We start from the raw sequence: 20,575 nt of genomic DNA on the forward strand, positions 1-20,575 counted from the left end.
GACGATATTTCATACGTTATTTTATGAATATGTTTCGCTCTTAAGGACTTTAATGCTGCGACCGTCTGATTGTTCACCCTTGTCTGTGTGAGTTCCTTTGAACTTGGCCTTTGTTTTCAATTTGACCTTTTGTTGTTGTTGGAAAACACATCGGTGATATTCTGAGAACTCTTTCCGCATTTTTCCATACATTTTATTTTTGTTTTTGCGCTCACGCGTGGCAACGCTGCATATTTACGCAGTTTCACAAGTGACAAGCGCTCGAATTTCAAAACTTTTTCATGCATCGCTCGGTGGAAGCACGCATGATGCCACACATGAATCATAAGTACGTACATATATACGCCTCGTCACGTGTACATATCAGCGTCTATCATATTTGAGATTTGCTTCGGTTTTACCAGAAAAAACGAAGTAGGAAATATTTTACACAGAACTATCGATTAAACACATGTCCGTTGCTAAGCATAAAAGTAGCGGAAGAAGAGAATCCGAGTGCTATTCACTATGTTTGCTTCTTGGTGATGCAAAGTAATCAGTCTTCCAACCCTTAACCAATTGGAACAAATTTGGACTAATTAGAACGGGTCTTCTTCTTCTTTACTTCTTTACTGGCGTAGACACCGTTTACGCGATTATAGCCGAGTTAACAACAGCGCGCCAGTCGTTTTTTTCTTTTCGCAACGTGGGCCAATTGGAGATTCCAAGCGAAGCCAGGTCCTTCTCCACCTGGTCTTTCCAACGGAGTGAAGGTCTTCCTCTTCCTCTGCTTCCCCCTGCGTCGAATACTTTCAGAGCTGGAGTGTTTACGTCCATTCGGACGACATGTGTAGAAGTTCACCCAAGTGAGAAAAGTTGTCTTATTGCCATTCACTTGGGAGTGGCCAAAAACGATTATTTTACATATAGCTTATGCAGCTCACGACTTCCGGCCCTAGACCAAGTATCCTCTGGGTAGCCAAAGAACATCCGTTTTAAGGCGAGCTCTACAGGGTTGTGCGTTGGGTTTGGGACCCGTCACGTAAAAAACGTAGGAACAAAAATCCTCAGAAGAGTAAATTTCAATAGCCTTTCATGATATGGTGGTCAAACGTTTTGGAAGTATCAGAATGCATAAGATCATGAGCCGTCCACTCCAAACGGCTGACTTTTAGATGAATAACACCCATTTATAATCCGGTTTTTGTTTCAGCGTAATCTCATTTACTTGCGCGTGTCAGTTGTGCAATGCGATTAGTAGCTACGGACTAAGCGTTTTTAGTCTGAGACATGCGACAAACTGTTGCGCTCCTGTTGGCATAATTATAAATGTTTGAATGTCGTTCTTGTTAAGTTTTTACCTCATTTTGCTGAGTTTGGCGGTTTTTATTGTTATGGAAGAGCAAGTAAGAGCTTTATCAGCTGCTTAAGTTGATTAGTTATGCGCATAAAACGGGGTTTTTTCTACTTTTCCTCTGCAAGCCTTTCATCGTATTTGCTGTTATGCCACCACCGCATTTAGTCGTTATACAACGCTTAATTATGCTTTGTAGTCCTTGAATGTATAATACCGATATGCACGATATGCGTAATTAGTTACGTAGAAAAGGAAAAGCAACAAGCAAGCAAATTACAATTAAATTTAGAATGCTCCACAATACTTTCTCATATACTTATTTCCTTTCTCTCTTTCTCTCTCTCTCTATTTACAGTCCGCCATTTCACAGCATTCTTCCTAAATGCCAAGGCAAGTGTTGGCGAGCAAAAAGTCCTCTTTTTAATTAATTCGGTTGATTTTAGCTGCAACAACTACAATATTAAGTGGTAACCGACACTCGGTAGTGGCAAAATGGATCATTCACAGCATAGTATACACAATCATGGTAAGTTTCTACAATCATAATCGAAAGAAACACCTAAAATGGCACTTATAGCACCGCCGCCGATTTGTTTATACACAAAGTTTAAGCTAAGCATGACTAAGGTTGACCTTTCGAGACCGACTAATTTGTTTTTTTTCCACTAATATTTTACTTCTTATGAGAGGAACGCCATAAACTTAAAAAAGAAAGTTTTAGGCTTCCTGACCACTGCAGCATCTTCCAATGTGGCTGCAATTAGCAATAGATCTACTACTCCCGAGCGTAGCCTCTTTCGGAGTTTTGACTAACCACTTCGACAGTAGAGCAGCGATACTAGTCATGAGTTCGCCGACCGTGCGTCCAAGACTAATGAATGAATGTATAGACTTCTTATCTCTATCATGGAGCTATTTTATAATTACACTGATTTGGGTGCCTGGCCACAGCCATATTGCAGTAGGGTCCACCTTTCAATAGTTGTAGAAATTCTCACACTTTAGACATCCAGGTGAAATAGCGAAAATAGAAATAAAACACCTAAACAGATTTCTGATAGGTTCAAGGATTATAGGAGCCGGACACTCAATGGACTGAACACAACGGTTTTAGTGTGACTCCTGTGTGATGCTGAAGAATTAGATATCTGATTCCTTAGCATGACGCGAGGTCACTCTTAGACCTAACCTACCCTACGAAAGTTGACACACCAATTTCAAACTCAGACGAGGAAATCAAACCAGCTGGACACGCAGACTTTTTGTAAGCCAAGCTCCAAACTCAATTAAGCCATGTGCTGACTCTCATTATTACTTTGAAGTCATAGTAGATGCTGAGATGCTTTTTTTACTTATGTGATTTATATTTCTTTTTTTTTAATTTAAAAGTAATTTCTTTTTACTTAAATGTATTGATTTATTTTTATTGTTTTTTTTCAATTTTTTTCTTTACTTTATCTTTATTTCGTTATCTCGAACTCCACTTCATCCATTAAATGGTCCACCATTTGAACTAAAGAACATCATATGTTGGCCCTAGATACTGCAACACCACACGATCATGCTGCTGCGATATTGTCCACCACCACTGTCAGCCCCTTGGATGTTATGGGTCATGGCGAGCACGTGGCCATGAGCGACCAGCATGCGATGCATCATAACCACGACCACGGCGCCATGAATATGGAAGGAGCAATGCATCATATGATGTCAATGGCGGTAAGTAAAGGCGATTTGTAGTGTCAAAAGGTAGCCAAAATTTTTATAAACACTATTTTTGCAGTTCCACTTCGGCTACAATGAGACTGTGCTCTTCTCCTGGTGGAAATTCGATAGTATCATGGGCCTGATTGGTTCGATGATCGCTATATTTGTAATGGCTGTGCTTTACGAGGGTCTCAAGTACTATCGCGAGTACCTGTTTTGGAAGACATACAATTTGCTGGAATACCGGCCAGTTACCGGGCCACAACGCAATCCCGAGGATCCGCAACGGAGTACGCCGTCGACGAGCGCCTCACCAGTGCAGTAAGTAATTGTAGACTGAGTGGTGACTTTGTTGGTACTCGTAGACGCTTTAATTTTCTGTTTTATTCTTTAGTTCTTTAACGTGTTGTTTGTACGTTTGTTGCTATTGTTGTAATCCATATTCTAATTCGCATATGTTTTGTCCCTTTTGCTTCATTTTTCTCTCTTTCTCTCACCCATACACATTTGTGCTCTCAACGAAACAAAAAAAAATCGAAAAATCGAAAAATCTGTAACGAGTAGATATGTTGGCGAAGTCATACACAAGCAACCGTGAGTATAATAATGAAAGTTACATAGTTCTTAAGTAAGTGGTGTGATCAACTACAACGAGAACGACAGACATTTTAATATTCATCTAAAAGTTAGTGTTGTTACAAATGTAAAGCATTTTGTCGCATCAAATCCAACGTAACCTCAATTTATTCACCTAACTAACCAGCAGTCATAAAGAAGTTTCCTAAACGCATAAAATCAGCCAGAATAATCACTGACTACCGTGGGTTTCATGGACGACACACGTGGTCAGTCTTGAACTTGACATTCGCGACCTCGACTGCAAGGATGCCTGCATTAAGAATTAAACCGTCGATTTCAATACCCTTTAATAAACTCTCGCCAAAAAAAACACGTCATACCCCCACCATCCACTCATCAAAGTAATCAATTACATTACTTGTGCATATGTTTGTTGATGCATCGATTATCCGCTTTTTAACGCATCAAATATTTCGTTTCCTGCCGCCATTTTATTTTTAAGCTATTAACATTTACTTTTCTTTGTGCTGCTATTACTTATCACTTTCTCTTTCCACTCTCTTCTCGCCTGCCACAGTCCGACGATGCTGTCGTTGAACCATTTCTATCAAACCGGGCTCCACATTCTGCAAGTGACGCTCTCCTTCATGCTGATGCTGATCTTTATGACGTATAATGTTTGGCTCTGCATTGCCGTAGTGCTGGGCGCCGCCGTGGGCTACTTCCTGTTCTGCTGGCGGAAGTCGGTGATTGTCGATGTAACGGAACACTGTCACTAGCAATGTTTAAAATGTGAAAGGCGCTTCGCTTGGATGCGCTGCCTCTGGCCAAGGCAAATTGGCAATACTAATTATCAGCAGCAACAACAACAACAAGAACAGCAACAACCCCAACAATATCAGCAACAAACTATAGCAGCCACAGCAGCAATAACAACAACAACCGCGTGCAGAGCCAGCAACAGGTTCGGCATCAGCGGCCAACGTGGCGGTAAGCGCGCCAATGACGTCGACCGCTGCGATAGATACAACAGTTATGACAGTTATGAGGTGAGAAGAAACGGTGGCGCAACCTGCAACGCAACAGCCAATACGCTGATGAACAACGCCGGCGGCAGTATGCGTTGTGCGCGTTACGTAAAGCGTACCACAGCCGAGCCAGGGCAACGCGGCATGCAAGTGACCATGGCCAACTACAACCAAAAGGACTATGATATTTACTACTACGAGCGTGATGAGTACGAGGATGAGACAGTTATCATTGATACGATTGCCGTAACGGCCACCACCACCACACAGCTTATGGAGAGCGGTTGCGGCAGCGTCGGTGCTAATTGCCAGAAATGTCGAAATATTAAAATTCTTCTAAGACTAAGTTTAAGATATTTTTATGATATAAACTGTGAAATTGTTAAGAACACCATTTAAGGCAACACACACAGAACAACAAAAAGAAAAACAATAGTAGCTAGCAAGTGAGCGAAGACAAATAAGAATACAAAAAGTTAGCAGTATAAAGTAGTTTAGGCAAGTGATAGCGCGCAGTCGTACGTCAGCGGGTGGAATTTAAGAAGCATAAAGTGAAATACATATTTTTACACAAAGTAGTTGTACAGTTGTTTAGGCGTAATTAGAAATTTGGAAATGGCGTTCACTTGCGATTGCGGATAGTTTGGTGCTATGAATGCATTGGCCTTCTACCGAAATAAGCGAAAAAATGTATTTTCGAGTATTGAATTTTAATTTAATTGTTAAATAGCAATTTTTTGTTTTTTGGCGATTATTTACCATTTTGTGTTTGAAACTTACTCAGCTGAACGATGTGGTTGCCACTTGATGGCGTTTATATACAAATTTCAATAATTTATACCAGCAGACACAAACATACATGCACACATCTACAACTTATACCGACATGTTATTAGCTACATATATATTTTTTAATTTATATTCGTTTTTTATCATATTATTCTAGTAATTAATTATAGTAATTATTTTTGTCAATTTTAATCCAAATTTTACACGCGTAGGTCGCAAAGTTTACAAGCAATTTGTGAGTGAAAAGTGAGGCTACAGCCGATTACTACACAAAATCCATTAATGTTTAATATTATACATACATACAGCTGTAAAAAGTGCGTATGAGCAGGTGTTTGGCTTTTTTTGAAAGAAGAAAAATGTTACAGTGATGTGCGTAAAAATACTTACATTGCTGCAAATGTTACTGTATATTGTATGTTAAGTTTTCATTAAGTAAAAACTTGTGCTATAAAATTTTACAACGCATTTTATGTAAGAAAAGAACCCTACCATATATATGTATGTATATGTACGTGTATTAAAGGAATATTGAATATGAAGTCAACACTATACGCAACAAAATATTGTATTGTGAAATTGTTTTTAAAAAATGACGCGAAAGTTAATCTGCTACAAGCATACACACATATACTCACTGATATGCATACGTACATAAATTCATATGCGAACATTTTTCAAACTTACTGTGGATAATTCAAATAAAGACCAAAATATCCTTTAAGCCGACTAATGGTGTTATTTGTATGGACTGATGTGCAAGTAAGTGTGAAAATGCGTTGAAATAAAGGCGCTTTTATTGAAAGAAATCCAAATTTTTAAATATTTTCCTTATTTTTTATTTTCAAGAAGTTTTTTTCCAACATTTTTAAAATTAACCAAATTCCAACGTAACCGACCCGCCCTAATTTGATTTGCGCGATTTTGAGTCGTTGCACAAACCCAGCTGAATTAATAGGCAACCATAACTGTGCAGTAAGCATCCAATCAACAACGTGCTTTTTTATTTCTGTTTTGCTACGCTCTTTCCCCGTTGGCGACAAGTTGTCTGTTCTGCTCGCTTAGTGTTTTTCACACACACACACCTGTGTGGCCGTGTCGGCTGATCTTCGCGGGCAGCTTTTCTTATCGTAAAAGCCAGCTGAAGTAACAGGCGACCATAAGTGATGAGAAAGGCGCTGAAAAACAACAGGCAACAACAAATTTGACAGTTGTCCTTTCCTTTTGTGGCACTTTCGCATTATCCTCGCTGACAGTGTTGCGTGTCACTGATTTGCAGGGTTGTTTTTAATTGTAGTAGGAAATTTTATTAACTATTAAAAGTGATGCAATTAATTATGATTAATTTAACTAAACTTATTTTAAATAAGCCTAGATGTCGGCATTTTACTTATTTGTAGAATTTATTTATATTTTTATGCCATTTTTTATACTACTTTGACAAAATAATAGCTTAACTTTTAAACTTTTTAGTTACCAGGAATGCGACCTTGTTGCGTCTTCTCTCTTTCGTGCGTCCTTCTAAACAAACTGATCGTTGTTTACTTTTTTGTTGTACGTTGCTGGGCGATTCTGTTCGCCTGCTGTTTCACTATAGAATAAAATTGATTTTTGGCGAATTTTTTCCATGCATGTATGTGTGCGCGCACTATGTGTGTGAATTGCCTATGTACACAAACAAACAAGTGAGCAAAACGCCAAATGCGCTTAAATCCTTACCTTTCCTAAAAACTCTTCCAAAATTAAATCTTTTGGCAGTACTATTCAGTTATTTATTTATTTTATGCAATAATTCGCAGCTAAAACATCTAAAAATATATTTATATGTATGCATGATATTTTTAACACTGTAAGATTTCCTTGTTAACCATTAGTACACAAACCGCTGATTCACTCCAAATTAGTGTTCCAGTGCAATAAATTTAAACGTATTAATATAATTTTATGAGGAGCGTGTGACAATTTCTTATTAACGCTCGCCACCAAACACTTAGTACACAAATGTATACAACCAGATATAATTTGGCTACAAATATGGGAAGTACTTGGTTAACTGTAGAGATTTGATATACATACATACATTCATACACCGAAATCTATTAAAAAATATGGTACACTAATAGCTTCGATAACACACACTAACACAGCACTTAAAAGAATATAATTTCCTCATGCACTTAATTCAATGGGATTACAAAAAATCTCGACTCTCTACTGCTTTGTTGTTTCCGTCGAGGTCTTGCCTGCATCTGTATCATCGAGTGCAGCATCGCGTTTCGCCAACTGTTTCAGCAATTCAAAGCCACTTTTCCACCTAATGACATCCGCGCGCAAATCCATTTTATTGCGATGCGATGTTATTTTTTTGTCCAGCGCAAAATCTTGTCTAGGACATGCTATATCGCCTTGGCGTAGCTTCAGCACTGGACATAAGTCGTTGTGGCCATCACCAACATAAATAATACATTCGTAGTGCGTATTATCGCGCAGATTCCGCTTGGCTACAAAATGCTCCAATATCTTACCCTTACATAAGTTGGCAGCACTCAATTTGCAATCGGTTTGATGGTGATAAGGTTGCAGATGCAGTAAGCCGTCATTGTCAAAATGTGCTGGATTTGTGAATATGCTTTCAAAACAATTTACCAGTCCATGCGCCTCCAGCCATTCACTTATAAAGATGGTATTTGAATCACTGATAATAACCAGATCATATTTATTTTCCTGCGCTTGATGCAGCCGCTTGAGCAAACGAACAAAACCAGGTACCTCCGGTATGCAGCGTACTTTGTCGCGAATTGCTTGTGGTGAAAAGCTTTGTTTATGCAAACGTCTAAAAACTTCAGACATATATTCCTGCCAACCCTCCTTGTGTATGATGGTTTCACTGGGGAAGTTGTCGGCTGGCAGGAGATCGCGAACGACATCGTCTGTGTTGGCATCTACTACTGTGCAATCGAAATCAAACGCGACCAAGCGACGTGATACTCTAGGAGTCATCTTACAGTTGTCCATAATTGAACGAGTTATCTCTAGTGGTATTAAACGCACACGAAACGCCAATGCTACTGAGTGATTGTAAAATACTAGCAGCTGATTTTCCACGCTTACATACGTCTGCCTAATGTTGCATAGGTGTGAATGAATGGGCGGAAAATTTGTGCATAAGAAAAATCAAAATTTGTTCCGAGGACACAAGTTTAACCTTTACTTTGGATTAAACGCTAACAAAGTAATTACATTACACTAATTATAGCTAAGCTATTAAGCAATTTGAACAAAATAAAAACGAGTGTTCAAAAAGTAGCGGACAAAAGAGTGGTCGACATTTCGGCAGTGTTGCATTTTACTGTACTAAACAAAAATTTTTTGCATCATTTCTACCTAAAATTATTCCAGACCATGATTCAATTATTCAATATAGTGTCGATACAACTTTATAAAATTTAATCTTGTTTCAGAGATGTGCTGAAACTACAACAAGGCCCATTTTTAACTATTTTAAATAAATTTATTTTATAAACCAATAATTGAAAGTGACACCCTGTCGTGGGATTTGTTTTGGGGAAATTCCCTTAACACCACCCCAAGTTTCACTTTCAAGAAAACTTCGCACAGTGCTGTGCTTCGCATTGCAAACAGCTGTTTCGTTGCTATATCAAATGTAAATAAAACAAATAGGCAGCTGCCAATAACACTGCAAGTTTGCGCGGTCGCGATAGTATATCATGTGCTATTGACGTTTATTTGCATTTACTATCGAGCGAGGATAAAAGTTTTATTGTCGTAGCCCAGTAGTAAAAGATAGCTACATCAGTCAGTGCATTGCAGTGTGCACACGGTATTGAACGTGTGCAGTGAACAGCGCTTCCTAAAACTACAGCAACCATTGTGCTTCCAGTGTTATAGTAGAAAACAAATATTGTATATAATAGCAGCACAGAAATAAGCAAGATGCAGGTGGATCGCAACCTGGCACAAGCAGAAACGATCGGGACTAACGGTCAGACCAGCGACAGCACGGGCGCAACAGTTGCAACAGGCGTGGCCGTGAAATGTGCAACAATCGCTAATGTCAGCAAGAATCAACGTCAACTACAAGATGTGGGCATATTGCGTCGCGAGGACTTTGACGGCGGACCGGTGAGTGTGGATGAAATCGTACCAGGACTATATTTGGGTATGTGTGCCAGATTATGCGATGTGACATACAATAATTGTAACGCTTTGATCATTGCAGGTAATCTAACCGCCGCTACCCATATGGAAACATTAAAAAATTTCGAAATTACTCACATACTAACACTGGACTCAGTGCCGCTGCCACAACATATCACCCAGGCGAGCTTTCTTACAACCAAATACGTGCATAGTAAGTTGTGCTTGCCCAGAACAAAAATATGTACATACATAAAAATTTTGGATGCAAATATAGAAGCATGCACTTATTAGCTTTCCAAGCTATGTTTTGAAAGTTAAAATTAATAAGACCCAGGGATCTGTGCAGCTATTACTTTTGACCTCAACCACATACCGTTATTCTGAACGGCGGAAAAGTGAAAATTAATAGAATGCGTAGCAGATATTCGTTATCTACTGCAATCCTGATTTTATAGACATACATAAAGCTATTTAAAGCTCCCACTGGTGACACAACGCTTCAGCTTATAATGGCACAAAACCTTGACGAGCCAGCTTCAACTGACTAAGCTTCTAATAAACCACGTATGTTTCTCTATTTTTTTTTTGTTAACACATGCATACACACATGTAACACACGCATTTGCTTAGTAGAGTGCTCGACATCACAGTCAATAGCCAAACTCGCATTACATGCATATCGACACGCACGCACTTTCATAGCAAGCATATCCGCAATTACAAAAGCCTGTAGAAATGTAGGGTCGCTACCTGTTACCAGTGCGTTGCACACACCAATGCATGCCCATCTTTCCATAGCCACTGTTTTCCTCACACGCCATGTCCTGTCATGCCATATCATATATATATATATATATATGTGTGTGAGTGTGTGTGTGTGTGTGTGTGTGCATGTGCATTCAATTACTACTTTGCCATAGATCTCGTTTTGCGTAGGTTTTAATAAATTTAAATATTTTCTGCTTGCTCACGCCACTTCACTTGGCGTCCTTAAGGACAACAACCAATGTACAGCTTTATAGTCAATGACAGCAGCGACTAGCATATGACAGCACACAGCAACGCACATCATATTTCTACAAGGCGACACGAATATCAAAGTAGTCATTATATGGAGGATTTGTATATAAGAGTGTGTGTCTACCTCATCGACGTTGCTGCTGGTTTATTTCTTTGCTTGGATGCTTAGTGTGGCTACATTTGTTGTTGTTTGCGTGTGACTGCGGCACACCCCCTTCTCTTTTCCGGAAGCGTAGCGTGGGTTTTGTTTATTATTACGCTATTATTTGAATGAAGACACAAGTGACAGCCCACAAAGCTTTTATTGGCAGCGTGTTTACTTTTGAACGCGACGCTTATGGCAGTGTGGTAGAGTGAGGAGTGCGGAGGAAATGCATTGCATGAGGGATATAAACTATAAACAGCAGATCTTGAAATGTGACATTTGAGGCAACGGAATTTTCTTTTCAATACAGCAGACGTGTCTCTGATACTAGGAGAATATGTACGCTTGCAAAACGTAGCCTCATTATAACGATTTTGATAAATACAAAATCATTTCGTCAATGTTGAAAAAAAAACGAATTTAATTCAATTCGTTATTTAAATTTGGCCCATTTAAGCCATCTCCCTCAGATGATAGTCTGGTCCCTTACTCGAAATATTACCCAGTTTTCTGGTAATACTAATGCTGCACAAAAACTGATTCAAATCGTTTAAACTTCTTTTAAATAAATCCCTTCCAGCCACATTTCTTTTCTTGCCCTTTATATTTAATGTTTAACTACCTCATTATGCCCTTCTCTAGTTGCCGACATGCCGAAGGAGGATATTTTGCATCATCTGGAAACCTGCACGGATTTTATAAGCATGGCTATGGCGCAAAAGGGCCGTGTGCTCGTGCATTGGTGAGTACCCTTGCCGTGAATCCAATAAACTTAGTTATAAACCAATAATTATTTACCTTAAAATATCCAACTTCGCTTAACTTTGCTGTCATTTCAGTTATTTTGGCGTTAGTCGCAGTTCTGCCGTCGTCATCGCTTTCATTATGAAACAACACGATTTGGAGTATCAGGCTGCGTTTGAGTTGGTGCGTTCCAAGCGTCGCTTTGTGCAACCCAATCCGGGCTTTGTGTCGCAACTGAAGCTCTTTCGACGCATGGGCTGTAAAATCGATCCACAGTATCAGCGGTACAAACTCTATCGGCTGCGTTTGGCGGGCGAACAAGTGCGCAAAGGTAAATAGTTTGACTTGAATACCACCAAAATACATATAAAAATAACCGGCTTACACAATCAATAGCGAAAATATTGCCACAATCCTTTAATAGTCTGATCAAATCGGATCCTGCCGTTACACAGGAGAATCCGGAGCCCATTGTCTACCGCTGTCGCAAGTGCCGTCGCGTTTTAGTGTCCAAATCGCACGTACTCCTGCACAACACCAAATCACTTGCCACAAGCACTGTACCGTCGGCCGCAAAGGCAGGCGGCAGCAACAACAATGCTGCTCCGGTTGTACAGCAGGCGCCGCGGCTACTGGAACAGATTGCCGCGCAAATACGCAACGCCTCTCTGGGCTCACCCACCGTAGCCAGCGCCGCAGTTGGCGAAGGCGATGCGGTCAACGAGCAACCGCAGACTGTTTGTCGCAACATACTGTTCGTGGAGCCGATCTCCTGGATGCGCGACATCTCGCACAACACGCAGGGTCGCTTGCATTGCCCGAAGTGCGACCAAAAAGTGGGAAATTTCAGCTGGATTAACGGCTGCCAATGCCCTTGCGGCGAGGAAGTGTCGCCGGCGTTCTACTTGATACCTTCGCGCGTGGAGCTCTCCAAGGCTGTGCAAAACGTCCAAACAACGCTTTAGACTAGCGTCGCCGTAGAGCAGCGCACGGGCAATGGCAGTATGGAGCAATGAGCATATATTCACAAAAGTATTACTTCAATAATGGAAAGTGCAAGTAAAGAAAGAGAAAATCAAAAAGAAAAAGAAACGTAAAAACATATACAAAATTTATAAATCTTGATGTGAAATTGAAATGCTTCCATTTTGTGTTAATGGAGACTCAAATCAAATGTGTATGCTATGAAAGTAAATATTCATTTTAGCTAAAATATCAAAATTTTCAAGTTGCGCCTAGATAAACCTAAACAAATTGATAATCAAAAATTGAATATAAAAACGTCTGCAACAATTGAAGGGTTTCAAGTACGCAAAAGCGATTTTCATGTTAAAAAATGTTTGGATATATGAAAATTAGCTAATTCTCAATACAAAAAATATGAAATTTAAAAAATATACAAAGCAATTATATAACCATACTGCTTGGATTGAATTAAATTTATAGAATTTCTCTAAGAGCTTCGACAATACTTAAAAATCGGTTTAGAAACTTACAGCACTTTATGTGCATTTACAAAAACAAAAAAAAAATGTTTGAGAAATATTGATGTCAAAGTAAAAATAAAAAATGTGAAAATAAATTTCATCTATTTATTTCATTAGTGATATATAAAACGCAATTTTCTTTTAATTTGGATTAATAAACGATTCCCAAAAGGTTTTTATAGATAAGGGAATCAACTATTTATGTTTTCTTAAAACTTAAGTTTGGTAAACATGAGGAAAGTTTAAACTTTGAAAACGTATGTTTTCATATGCTTCTCAATTTTAGTGTTTTTTACTTAGAAAAAATTAAAGTTGAATTTTAGAAATAAATAGAAACAAATTAAAGTTGAATTTTTTTCGTAATTCTAAAATATCAAAATTTTATCAAATTTCATATAAAATTTAGATATTTTGGAATTTTACCGAGTGCACGCTCGTAAGCTTAATCAGCTTATTTTAAGCATAATCTTCGAAATAAATTTTAAATAAAAAAATAAATTGAGTTTCTATACCAATTATTGTTTTAAATGGATTTGAACTTAAATGATTATTTTATTTTTATTTCACACCACAAATAATGCTTGAAATTTTACTCAGCAACTTTATTTTACTTCAAATAAATTAATAAAAAATCAAAGGAAACGTTCCAAAAATTCAATTATTAATGTGAAGTGATATGTGCATGTGTACATATATGTACATATGTATGTGTGAAATATGAACTCTAGTGTTTATACTCGATCCAGACCTGCGATCTAAAACGTGTGCAATAACATCCCTGTCAAACAAAGTTCACGCCATCGACTTCATTTTTGGTGCAAGTACGCATAATTTATTAAAAAATTTTCGCAGCCATCTGTATACGATAAATTACTATGCTATCATTAATTAAACCTACAAAACGGGATAATTTGCTCTGACTGCGTGCGAGTTTTTTATATATGTATGTAGTATGCAAGTAAAAAGTCAATTTGACGTAAAACTAAATTTTAAAAGGCGCCAAAGCGTCGATGTGTTATATTTTATATATTACATGTTTTTTTAGCTTTTTAACTCTTTTATATTTATTCGTACATATATGCTAATGTATATTTATTGTTTCAATTGAATTTGTTTAAGAAAAATAATTTATATTATGAAAATGTGAAAAAACGAGTCGCATTCGGTGGCAGCGCTCAAAGCAGCAAATTCAAAGCGCTTTTGTAAAAACGTTTACGCTACGTCAATTTTAATTTGAATTTAATTGCAAAAAAGTTAAAAAGTTACATTATTAAAAAAGTAATTTAGTAGGATAATACATTGGCCGCCTAATTACCATTTACCAATTTATATATTTTTTTAGTTATTTCAAGTTGTTTTGAAAAAAAAAACTCAAGCATAAAACTAAATAGTTTAAGAAATCACCTCGTTTAACGGCGTTCTTTGCGGCCTAACACAACGGCAGTCGGTTGCAGTCGGTCTCAATCCAGCGGTTTGCCTTGTACTATTGTTGCTGTTGCTGTTGGTGTTGTTATAACACCGCAAACATGTTCTGTTGCTTATTTCAGTTGCAAGTATATTGTTGCTTGCAAGACTCTGGCTGTATGTTGGGCTGACGATTGTATGCAGCTGTTTGTGTTTTTGAAAGAAATGTTGATTTTTGGAAGGTGTCTGTTACCTGCAATGAGTTGACGGCGCCTCGGCAGCCTGGCTGGTTGACATGTGCCGCATTGCACCAACAAAGGAAGCAGATGATGATTGTTCACTTGATAGTGCCGTTGCCGTTGGTTCTGCATAGTTGCGGAGCGCCTGCGACGGCGTTATGTTCTTGTAGAAGGCGGGTTTCTGTAAAAGTGCACAGTTTTGTGAAAGTTTTGCGAATGCCTCAATTCATTCAGAGAATTCATGACTAAACAAAATACCATCACACAAATATTTATTAAGCCTTACACTTGTATTAGGGAGAATAGAAGAGGTAAACGATGAGGAAGGATGCGCTGTGCCAGCGTTGGCCACGAAAGTTTTTTTTTAGAAAACCGAGTTTGGCAAATGCGCGCACAAAAGTATGCAAAATGCGGCACGCTGAATGAATGATAAATTTAGTTTGGTACTGATTGCTTTAAAGCTTTTAAAACATTATTAAATAAAAACGAAAAAATAAATAAAGCAAAACTTTACAACTTTACAACAACTACGAATTGTACAAAAATGAAATTTAAGTCAGATTTCGCGTTTCCTCACATTTCATACATTATTTATATATCTACATTGAAAAGGTTGCGTCATACTTCAAAAATGAAAAACTTTCGTGACACGTTTTTATGGAGTGTGTTGTGCGGCGAAATATTAAAATAATTTTTTTGAAGCAACTTAATATTAATTGTTTATTAATATTTTTTTCTTGCATAATTAATGTATTATTTTTTGATGAATAATTTTGTAGTTTTTATAACTTAACGACTATTTATTTAAAATTATACGAGAAAAACATAATTTAACCGTAGTATCATAAATTATTTTGTTACCTTTGTAAAGCGGGTATGAAAAAACTGAGTTTTCCACTATAAATCACACATCAACTTCAATCCCTTCACTTCCACCATATTATTTTATAACTTCTCAACACACAAAATCTTTTTTCTCCTACTAAATAAGAATTAAGACGCAATTTGCAAAATTTGATTTTTTGTTTAAAACAATTACCTCGGTGTGGGTGAATGTGTGCGCAGTTTACTGAGCGTACGAAGTGGTAGCGAACTGGCGTACGAATATGAGTGCGTACGCGGGTCACTTAAAATCTACAAATAGCATTGGTATGGTAATCTTCACGTGTTGACTTCCAGAATATATAGTACGAAAAATACGAGTATTAATTTTTTTTTTTGTTTTTTCTGTATCACAACTGTTTCAACGATTTTTTCTTTAAACTACATATTAGAAATATTCCAAAAAATAGAAAAAAGTACCTTGTTATCGAGTATCGAGTTTGTTTGAAGGGGACTGGTCTTGTAGGCGCAACTGAACTGGGTACTGGAGGACATTCAGTTACTCGTTCTCAAACGTATGCGTTTACGTGTGTTTTTACTCACGCTATGAAAAGTTAAACAAAAAACTCAAAAATTAAAACCAACTACCTTGCAAATAAGCTTGTTTGTTCATAAAACTAATTTTTATCTAGATTGTTTGCTTGAATGTACCTCGAAATAACGCTGGCAGCGGAATAGAGACTACATTATGACAGATACAGGACCTACGGCAATTTTTGGCGTCATTATGCCGCGAGCAAAAGAAGCCAGAGTAGAGTCGAATGAAGTGAATTAGCCAACGAGTGTTGTGGGTTTCAGCCAATGCAACAACTTTTCCCCTAGCAATTAAACATTTAAAGATTTAGTTTTTTTATCTCGCTGGAGCAAAAAATCAAATCAATATAACTTTGATGGTAATTCAGTATTTTTTTTTTAATATATTTAAGCTCGTTAAGTAAAAGAGCTTCTTCAAACGCAAGTAAATCGTTTACTTAAGCTAATAATAAATATTTTTGTGTGTGCTAAGTTAATTAGCAAGTCTATCAATCTAAAGATCTGTATCTAAACTTTATTTTTGCTTTTAGACGCCCTTTATAAATGTTTATGTACCATACAAAAACCATTAAGTCCACGCTAGGCTAAACGGTAATCAAAACATTCGTCACTACCAACTCTAACCTCAAAATTGAGAAATAGCCTGCATAATATTGAATACATTCAACTCCCTTATTAGATTTACTGTACGCATTCGCTTCGGAATTGTATGTATGCGTTTGATAGTTCGAAAATATGTGTATGTAAGTTTATATGCTTAAATATATATACTGTTGAAAATACGTTTGTACTCACCTTGTTTTTCGACTTGAGATTATTCATTTTATTTATTGGGCTAGATTTTTAGAGTTTATTAAATTTGTTTTGGGGAGAGTACCTCGATCCGCCACGTACAAATGCCTGTAATTAATACCGACTGCGGCTGCGGCTACGACTGCGACTGTGACGATCCCTGCTGTTGCGTCGATGGTTGCTGCGCGAGTGGGAACGCCTACGATGTGATGCTTTGTGATGGTCTAAAAGTTAAAAAAAATAAAAGCAAAACAATGTTCGCGTTATGTATGCACAAAACAATTTACAACTTACGTCGATGTTTGTCGGCCGAATGTCGGCTGCTGTGCTCACGTGAACGTCCGCGATACTCACGCTCGCGCTCACGGTCACGGTCACGATGATCATGGTGCTCACTGCAATGGAAAGATTTTAGATTTGGATTTATTGTATGTAACAGCATACAATCCAATAAACTTATTTACCGTCTACGTTCGTTATGGTGGCTGTAAGTGCTGCGCTGTGCACTGCGTTGTTCACGTTCCTCGCGCCTCTTCCGCTCCTCCTCCTCGCGATCCTTTTGTCTACGTTCGTGTATTTCCTCTACGGCTTTACGCAATCGCGAATAACCCAAATGTTGTTTTCCCATTAGATGGTCTTCAATGCGCTGCTGAGCGTCGCCAACTATCAGAAAGGCTCCGCAGATTTCACATACTTCCATTTGCTTCTCAGGCAATGTACCCATATCCTGCATCCAAGGCAGCACTTTCTTTTCGCTGCCGCTACCGCCATCTTCACTTCTTGGCGATTTTTCACCATCTGATTTGTCCGCATTACTCTCTGGCGGTGGCGTAGTCAAGCTTTCTTTCAATAAACCATTTGTCTGATGGTGTATTTGCTGTTGTTGCTCGTGTTGCGCAACGAGCGCCTCTTTCTCGTCTTTTAATTGCTCGCATAGAGCCATTAGATCCTTGGCCTGATCAACATCACCTCGTATGCCGGCCTCTTCGGCTTCGGAGAGCAATTTTTTAATACGTGCGTTCATATTGTTCAACTGTTCCTGGTACTTTGAAAGTGGTATAGAAGGTGCGGGCTGATCTCGGTGCATTAATTGCAGACGCTGCTTGCCTTTTTGGATTTTACGATCGACATCATTTAACATGTTGTTACAAAACCGCAAAAACTCATCTTCGTAAGAACGCTTACGAGGCGATGGACGTGCTTCTTCATACAAACGTTTTGCTTCGTCGTCATGTATTTGGGTGCATGGTCCCAAATCTGCGCGAGTATTAATGAAGAGATCATGTGGACAAAATTTCACTATATAATACTGACAGAACTGAAAAAGAACCATAAATGCAAAACAAAACCTTCAATACTTATTCCATTTATTTCTAAACCTTCGCATATATTATTGATTTTGTTACGAACAAGATTTTGACAGCATGATACATAATTTGCCTATGAGAAATTTTAAAGTACTCACGTCCGGATCATCCCAACTAACTTTACGCGGCGCTTCGGATGGATGTAAATTTCTATTACGACCCATCAGCTCGTCCAGCATTTGACGTGCTGCGTCCACCATTGTTGAAAACAAATTTTTTCCGACTTTAACCCCTCACTTCTTATGCCTGTATTACGACGTTGCTCGTGTTCATACAAAATATCAAGATAATACAAAACCTTCTGTTACAATTGTTTATTTATATTTTAAGTTCTTCTATTTCTTCTTATTTTGACAAAATGCAAATATTTAAAACAATATTTTTTTACAGTATTTTTCAAGAAAAAATTTCTATTAGATTTCCACAAATACGAGGGCAGAACAAGAATGACAGTTCAACTTTGCTACTCGATTAAAAAGGCATGCACACAGGGTTGCTAATTTTTGAACGCGGTCATTATAAATATACTTAACATGGTGTCCATACGCATTATTTAAAATATAACCAGTCATAAATTTAACGGCTAAGTTGTTATTTAAAAAATATGGTTTAGGTCTCAAACGTTGATTTTGCAGTGGTAAAGAATATTTCTTACATAATGTTGTGGCATACTGCCGAGTGTGTTCTTGGTTGGATACAAATCCGGGTTCGTTTCTATTGCAAAGACCTGACTGCTGTGAGACGGAACGGAGTCGAAGTTACCCCTAAGGTTAGGACTCAGTTTAGGGTTAGCCAAGTTGCCATCGACGTCATCTAACGGAAGGCCCAAGAAACGTGCTGTTTCTACGGGGTCGGACCAAAGGGAGAGGGATGTTAGATTAGTGGGGTTGGTGGGGCATGCAAAGTGGTGGCCAATGTCATGCGAAGACTCGTTGCACGCAGGACATACATATGTACATACATATATTGGATATGTCATACACTTCTTCATATCCGATGCTTCAGTTATCACAAAATTACCAGAAACCAAACATCAATACGATAATCAATATAGTAATAATAAATACATATGCATACGTGACATTTACTCACCAAAATTTATATACATAGAAAATTATTTTTGACTTTTGCTTTGGATTCCCCTTAATAACGCTAAAAATGGTTTTTGGACCACCCAAACGACGTCTACTGATATTCGATTTCGACGAGACTTTGACTTCGATGGATTCCACTAGTCTTCTGCGCGATTTGTTGCCGGTGTACCGACGTCCCAAGGAAATAAACGAGTTAAAAGAAGGAAGGATTGCATACTTGAACACATTATTTACAGAATTACGCGCAGCAGGTTACTCATCGACCGAACTACGTCGCCTAATAGCAGCCATACCGCCAGTGCCAAGCATTGTGGACTTTATAAAACATCTCTACGAATCATGTGATCCCAAATACGATATTATTATTATCAGCGACTGCAGCAGCATTTTCATCAACGATTGGCTCGCTAACCATCAACTGACCGAGTGTATCAAAGAGATTTTTACTAATCCATCGTTTGTTGTTTCCAGTGACGGTATGCGAGTGGAGGCGTTGCAGCGAGCCAAATGCCCGTTGAGCCCACCAAACCTATGCAAACGCAATCTTTTGGAAAGGTATCTGACGAAGCGCCAGGCGATGGGCGTAACTTACGAACGTGTGATTTTCGTTGCCGATGGCGCGCACGATTATTGTCCCACGTTGGTCATGCGTCGGGATGATATTGTGTGCGCGAGGAAAGGCAAGGATCTTGAGAAGAAAATACGTTGCTATCGCAGAAAGTGCAAGGTGAGACCGCTTGTGTTGTTGTGGAGTACCGGGCATGGACTGCTGACGCTTTTGGAGTCTGCTTTAGATTGTGTGACTATTTCAAGCATATAACCGACGGCGAAATAGTTTTAAATAAAACTGATGCGATTTTTTTTTAATTGTAAAAATTATAGACACACACAAATACAAAGGAAAATAGTGTTACTAGTGTTAAAAATTCTTAATACCAATTCCAATTTCACATTTTTGGCAAAATAAATTATTGTATAAAAATAACTGCATATTTTATTTTTATTATATTCATCGTCATTATCATTAATATAGTTTCTTCATAGCATTTATTTGGGTAAATTAATTACTTTATTACAGTTAATGAACCTGCCAGGCATGTCAACGCACAACACACTCCAATGCTGAACGGCGCACAGTGCCGTTATTTATTTAATATACTTTTTTTTAACTGTTTTAATATTCGTTTTCTCCTTTTCCTGCATAATTTAGATTTAAAACTAATTTTTAAATAATAAAAAATAAGTTTACGTGACTCCTGAAGGAATC

General features: G+C 38.0%; 5 protein-coding genes across 18 annotated transcripts in view; 3 read left to right on the top strand and 2 right to left on the bottom strand.

The window, feature by feature from the left end:
- The window catches only part of LOC126759251 (high affinity copper uptake protein 1), a 28,761-nt gene extending 22,593 nt beyond the window's left edge, over positions 1-6,168 (top strand). For 2 of the 6 annotated variants that reach the window (XM_050473973.1, XM_050473974.1), the window contains exons 2-6: positions 1,692-1,862; positions 2,856-3,055; positions 3,120-3,364; positions 3,608-3,637; positions 4,200-6,168. In XM_050473973.1, the coding sequence (XP_050329930.1) occupies positions 1,829-1,862; positions 2,856-3,055; positions 3,120-3,364; positions 3,608-3,637; positions 4,200-4,401 (711 nt within the window). In that variant the 5' untranslated portion in view covers positions 1,692-1,828 and the 3' untranslated portion in view covers positions 4,402-6,168. The remainder of the gene's footprint in view (positions 1-1,691; positions 1,863-2,855; positions 3,056-3,119; positions 3,365-3,607; positions 3,638-4,199) is intronic. The other 4 variants (XM_050473977.1, XM_050473975.1, XM_050473976.1 and 1 more) reach the window with 4 other exon arrangements.
- The window catches only part of LOC126759248 (luc7-like protein 3), a 144,273-nt gene extending 125,602 nt beyond the window's left edge, over positions 1-18,671 (bottom strand). The window contains exons 1-5 of one of the 9 annotated variants that reach the window (XR_007666990.1): positions 18,313-18,671; positions 17,312-18,165; positions 17,142-17,242; positions 16,851-17,071; positions 13,802-14,820 (exon numbers count right to left, since the gene is read on the bottom strand). Coding sequence is in view for 1 of the 9 variants with exons in the window: in XM_050473970.1 (XP_050329927.1) it covers positions 16,962-17,071; positions 17,142-17,242; positions 17,312-18,165; positions 18,313-18,414 (1,167 nt within the window). In the remaining 8 variants the exon portion in view is untranslated. Of the gene's footprint in view, positions 1-13,801; positions 17,072-17,141; positions 17,243-17,311; positions 18,166-18,312 lie in introns of those variants that run through there. The other 8 variants (XR_007666985.1, XR_007666984.1, XR_007666986.1 and 5 more) reach the window with 8 other exon arrangements.
- On the bottom strand, positions 7,198-8,727 carry LOC126759250 (probable phosphatase phospho2). The gene has a single exon (XM_050473972.1). It carries the CDS (start codon positions 8,452-8,454, stop codon positions 7,651-7,653), a length of 804 nt encoding a protein of 267 aa, XP_050329929.1. The 5' UTR covers positions 8,455-8,727; the 3' UTR covers positions 7,198-7,650.
- LOC126759247 (dual specificity protein phosphatase MPK-4) lies at positions 9,024-13,091 on the top strand. Its single transcript, XM_050473968.1, has 5 exons — positions 9,024-9,619; positions 9,680-9,811; positions 11,408-11,507; positions 11,605-11,840; positions 11,906-13,091. Exons 1-5 carry the CDS (start codon positions 9,394-9,396, stop codon positions 12,472-12,474), a joined length of 1,263 nt encoding a protein of 420 aa, XP_050329925.1. The 5' UTR covers positions 9,024-9,393; the 3' UTR covers positions 12,475-13,091.
- Positions 18,672-19,302: 631 nt separating the features above from the next.
- Positions 19,303-20,269, top strand: LOC126760413 (probable phosphatase phospho2). Its single transcript, XM_050476019.1, has one exon. It carries the CDS (start codon positions 19,373-19,375, stop codon positions 20,126-20,128), a length of 756 nt encoding a protein of 251 aa, XP_050331976.1. The 5' UTR covers positions 19,303-19,372; the 3' UTR covers positions 20,129-20,269.
- The last annotated feature ends 306 nt before the right edge of the window (positions 20,270-20,575 follow it).

The sequence above is a fragment of the Bactrocera neohumeralis genome, chromosome 5, assembly GCF_024586455.1.
Source record: "Bactrocera neohumeralis isolate Rockhampton chromosome 5, APGP_CSIRO_Bneo_wtdbg2-racon-allhic-juicebox.fasta_v2, whole genome shotgun sequence".
Classification (NCBI taxonomy): domain Eukaryota; kingdom Metazoa; phylum Arthropoda; class Insecta; order Diptera; family Tephritidae; genus Bactrocera; species Bactrocera neohumeralis.

Bases quoted from the DNA above. Each gene is read 5' to 3' on its own strand.
- LOC126759250 (XM_050473972.1), bottom strand. From the start codon at position 8,454: ATGGACAACTGTAAGATGACTCCTAGAGTATCACGTCGCTTGGTCGCG.
- LOC126760413 (XM_050476019.1), top strand. From the start codon at position 19,373: ATGGTTTTTGGACCACCCAAACGACGTCTACTGATATTCGATTTCGAC.
- LOC126759247 (XM_050473968.1), top strand. From the start codon at position 9,394: ATGCAGGTGGATCGCAACCTGGCACAAGCAGAAACGATCGGGACTAAC. The intron at 9,620-9,679 runs GTATGTGTGCCA...TGATCATTGCAG, and splicing joins CGTACCAGGACTATATTTGG to GTAATCTAACCGCCGCTACC. The intron at 9,812-11,407 runs GTAAGTTGTGCT...GCCCTTCTCTAG, and splicing joins TACAACCAAATACGTGCATA to TTGCCGACATGCCGAAGGAG.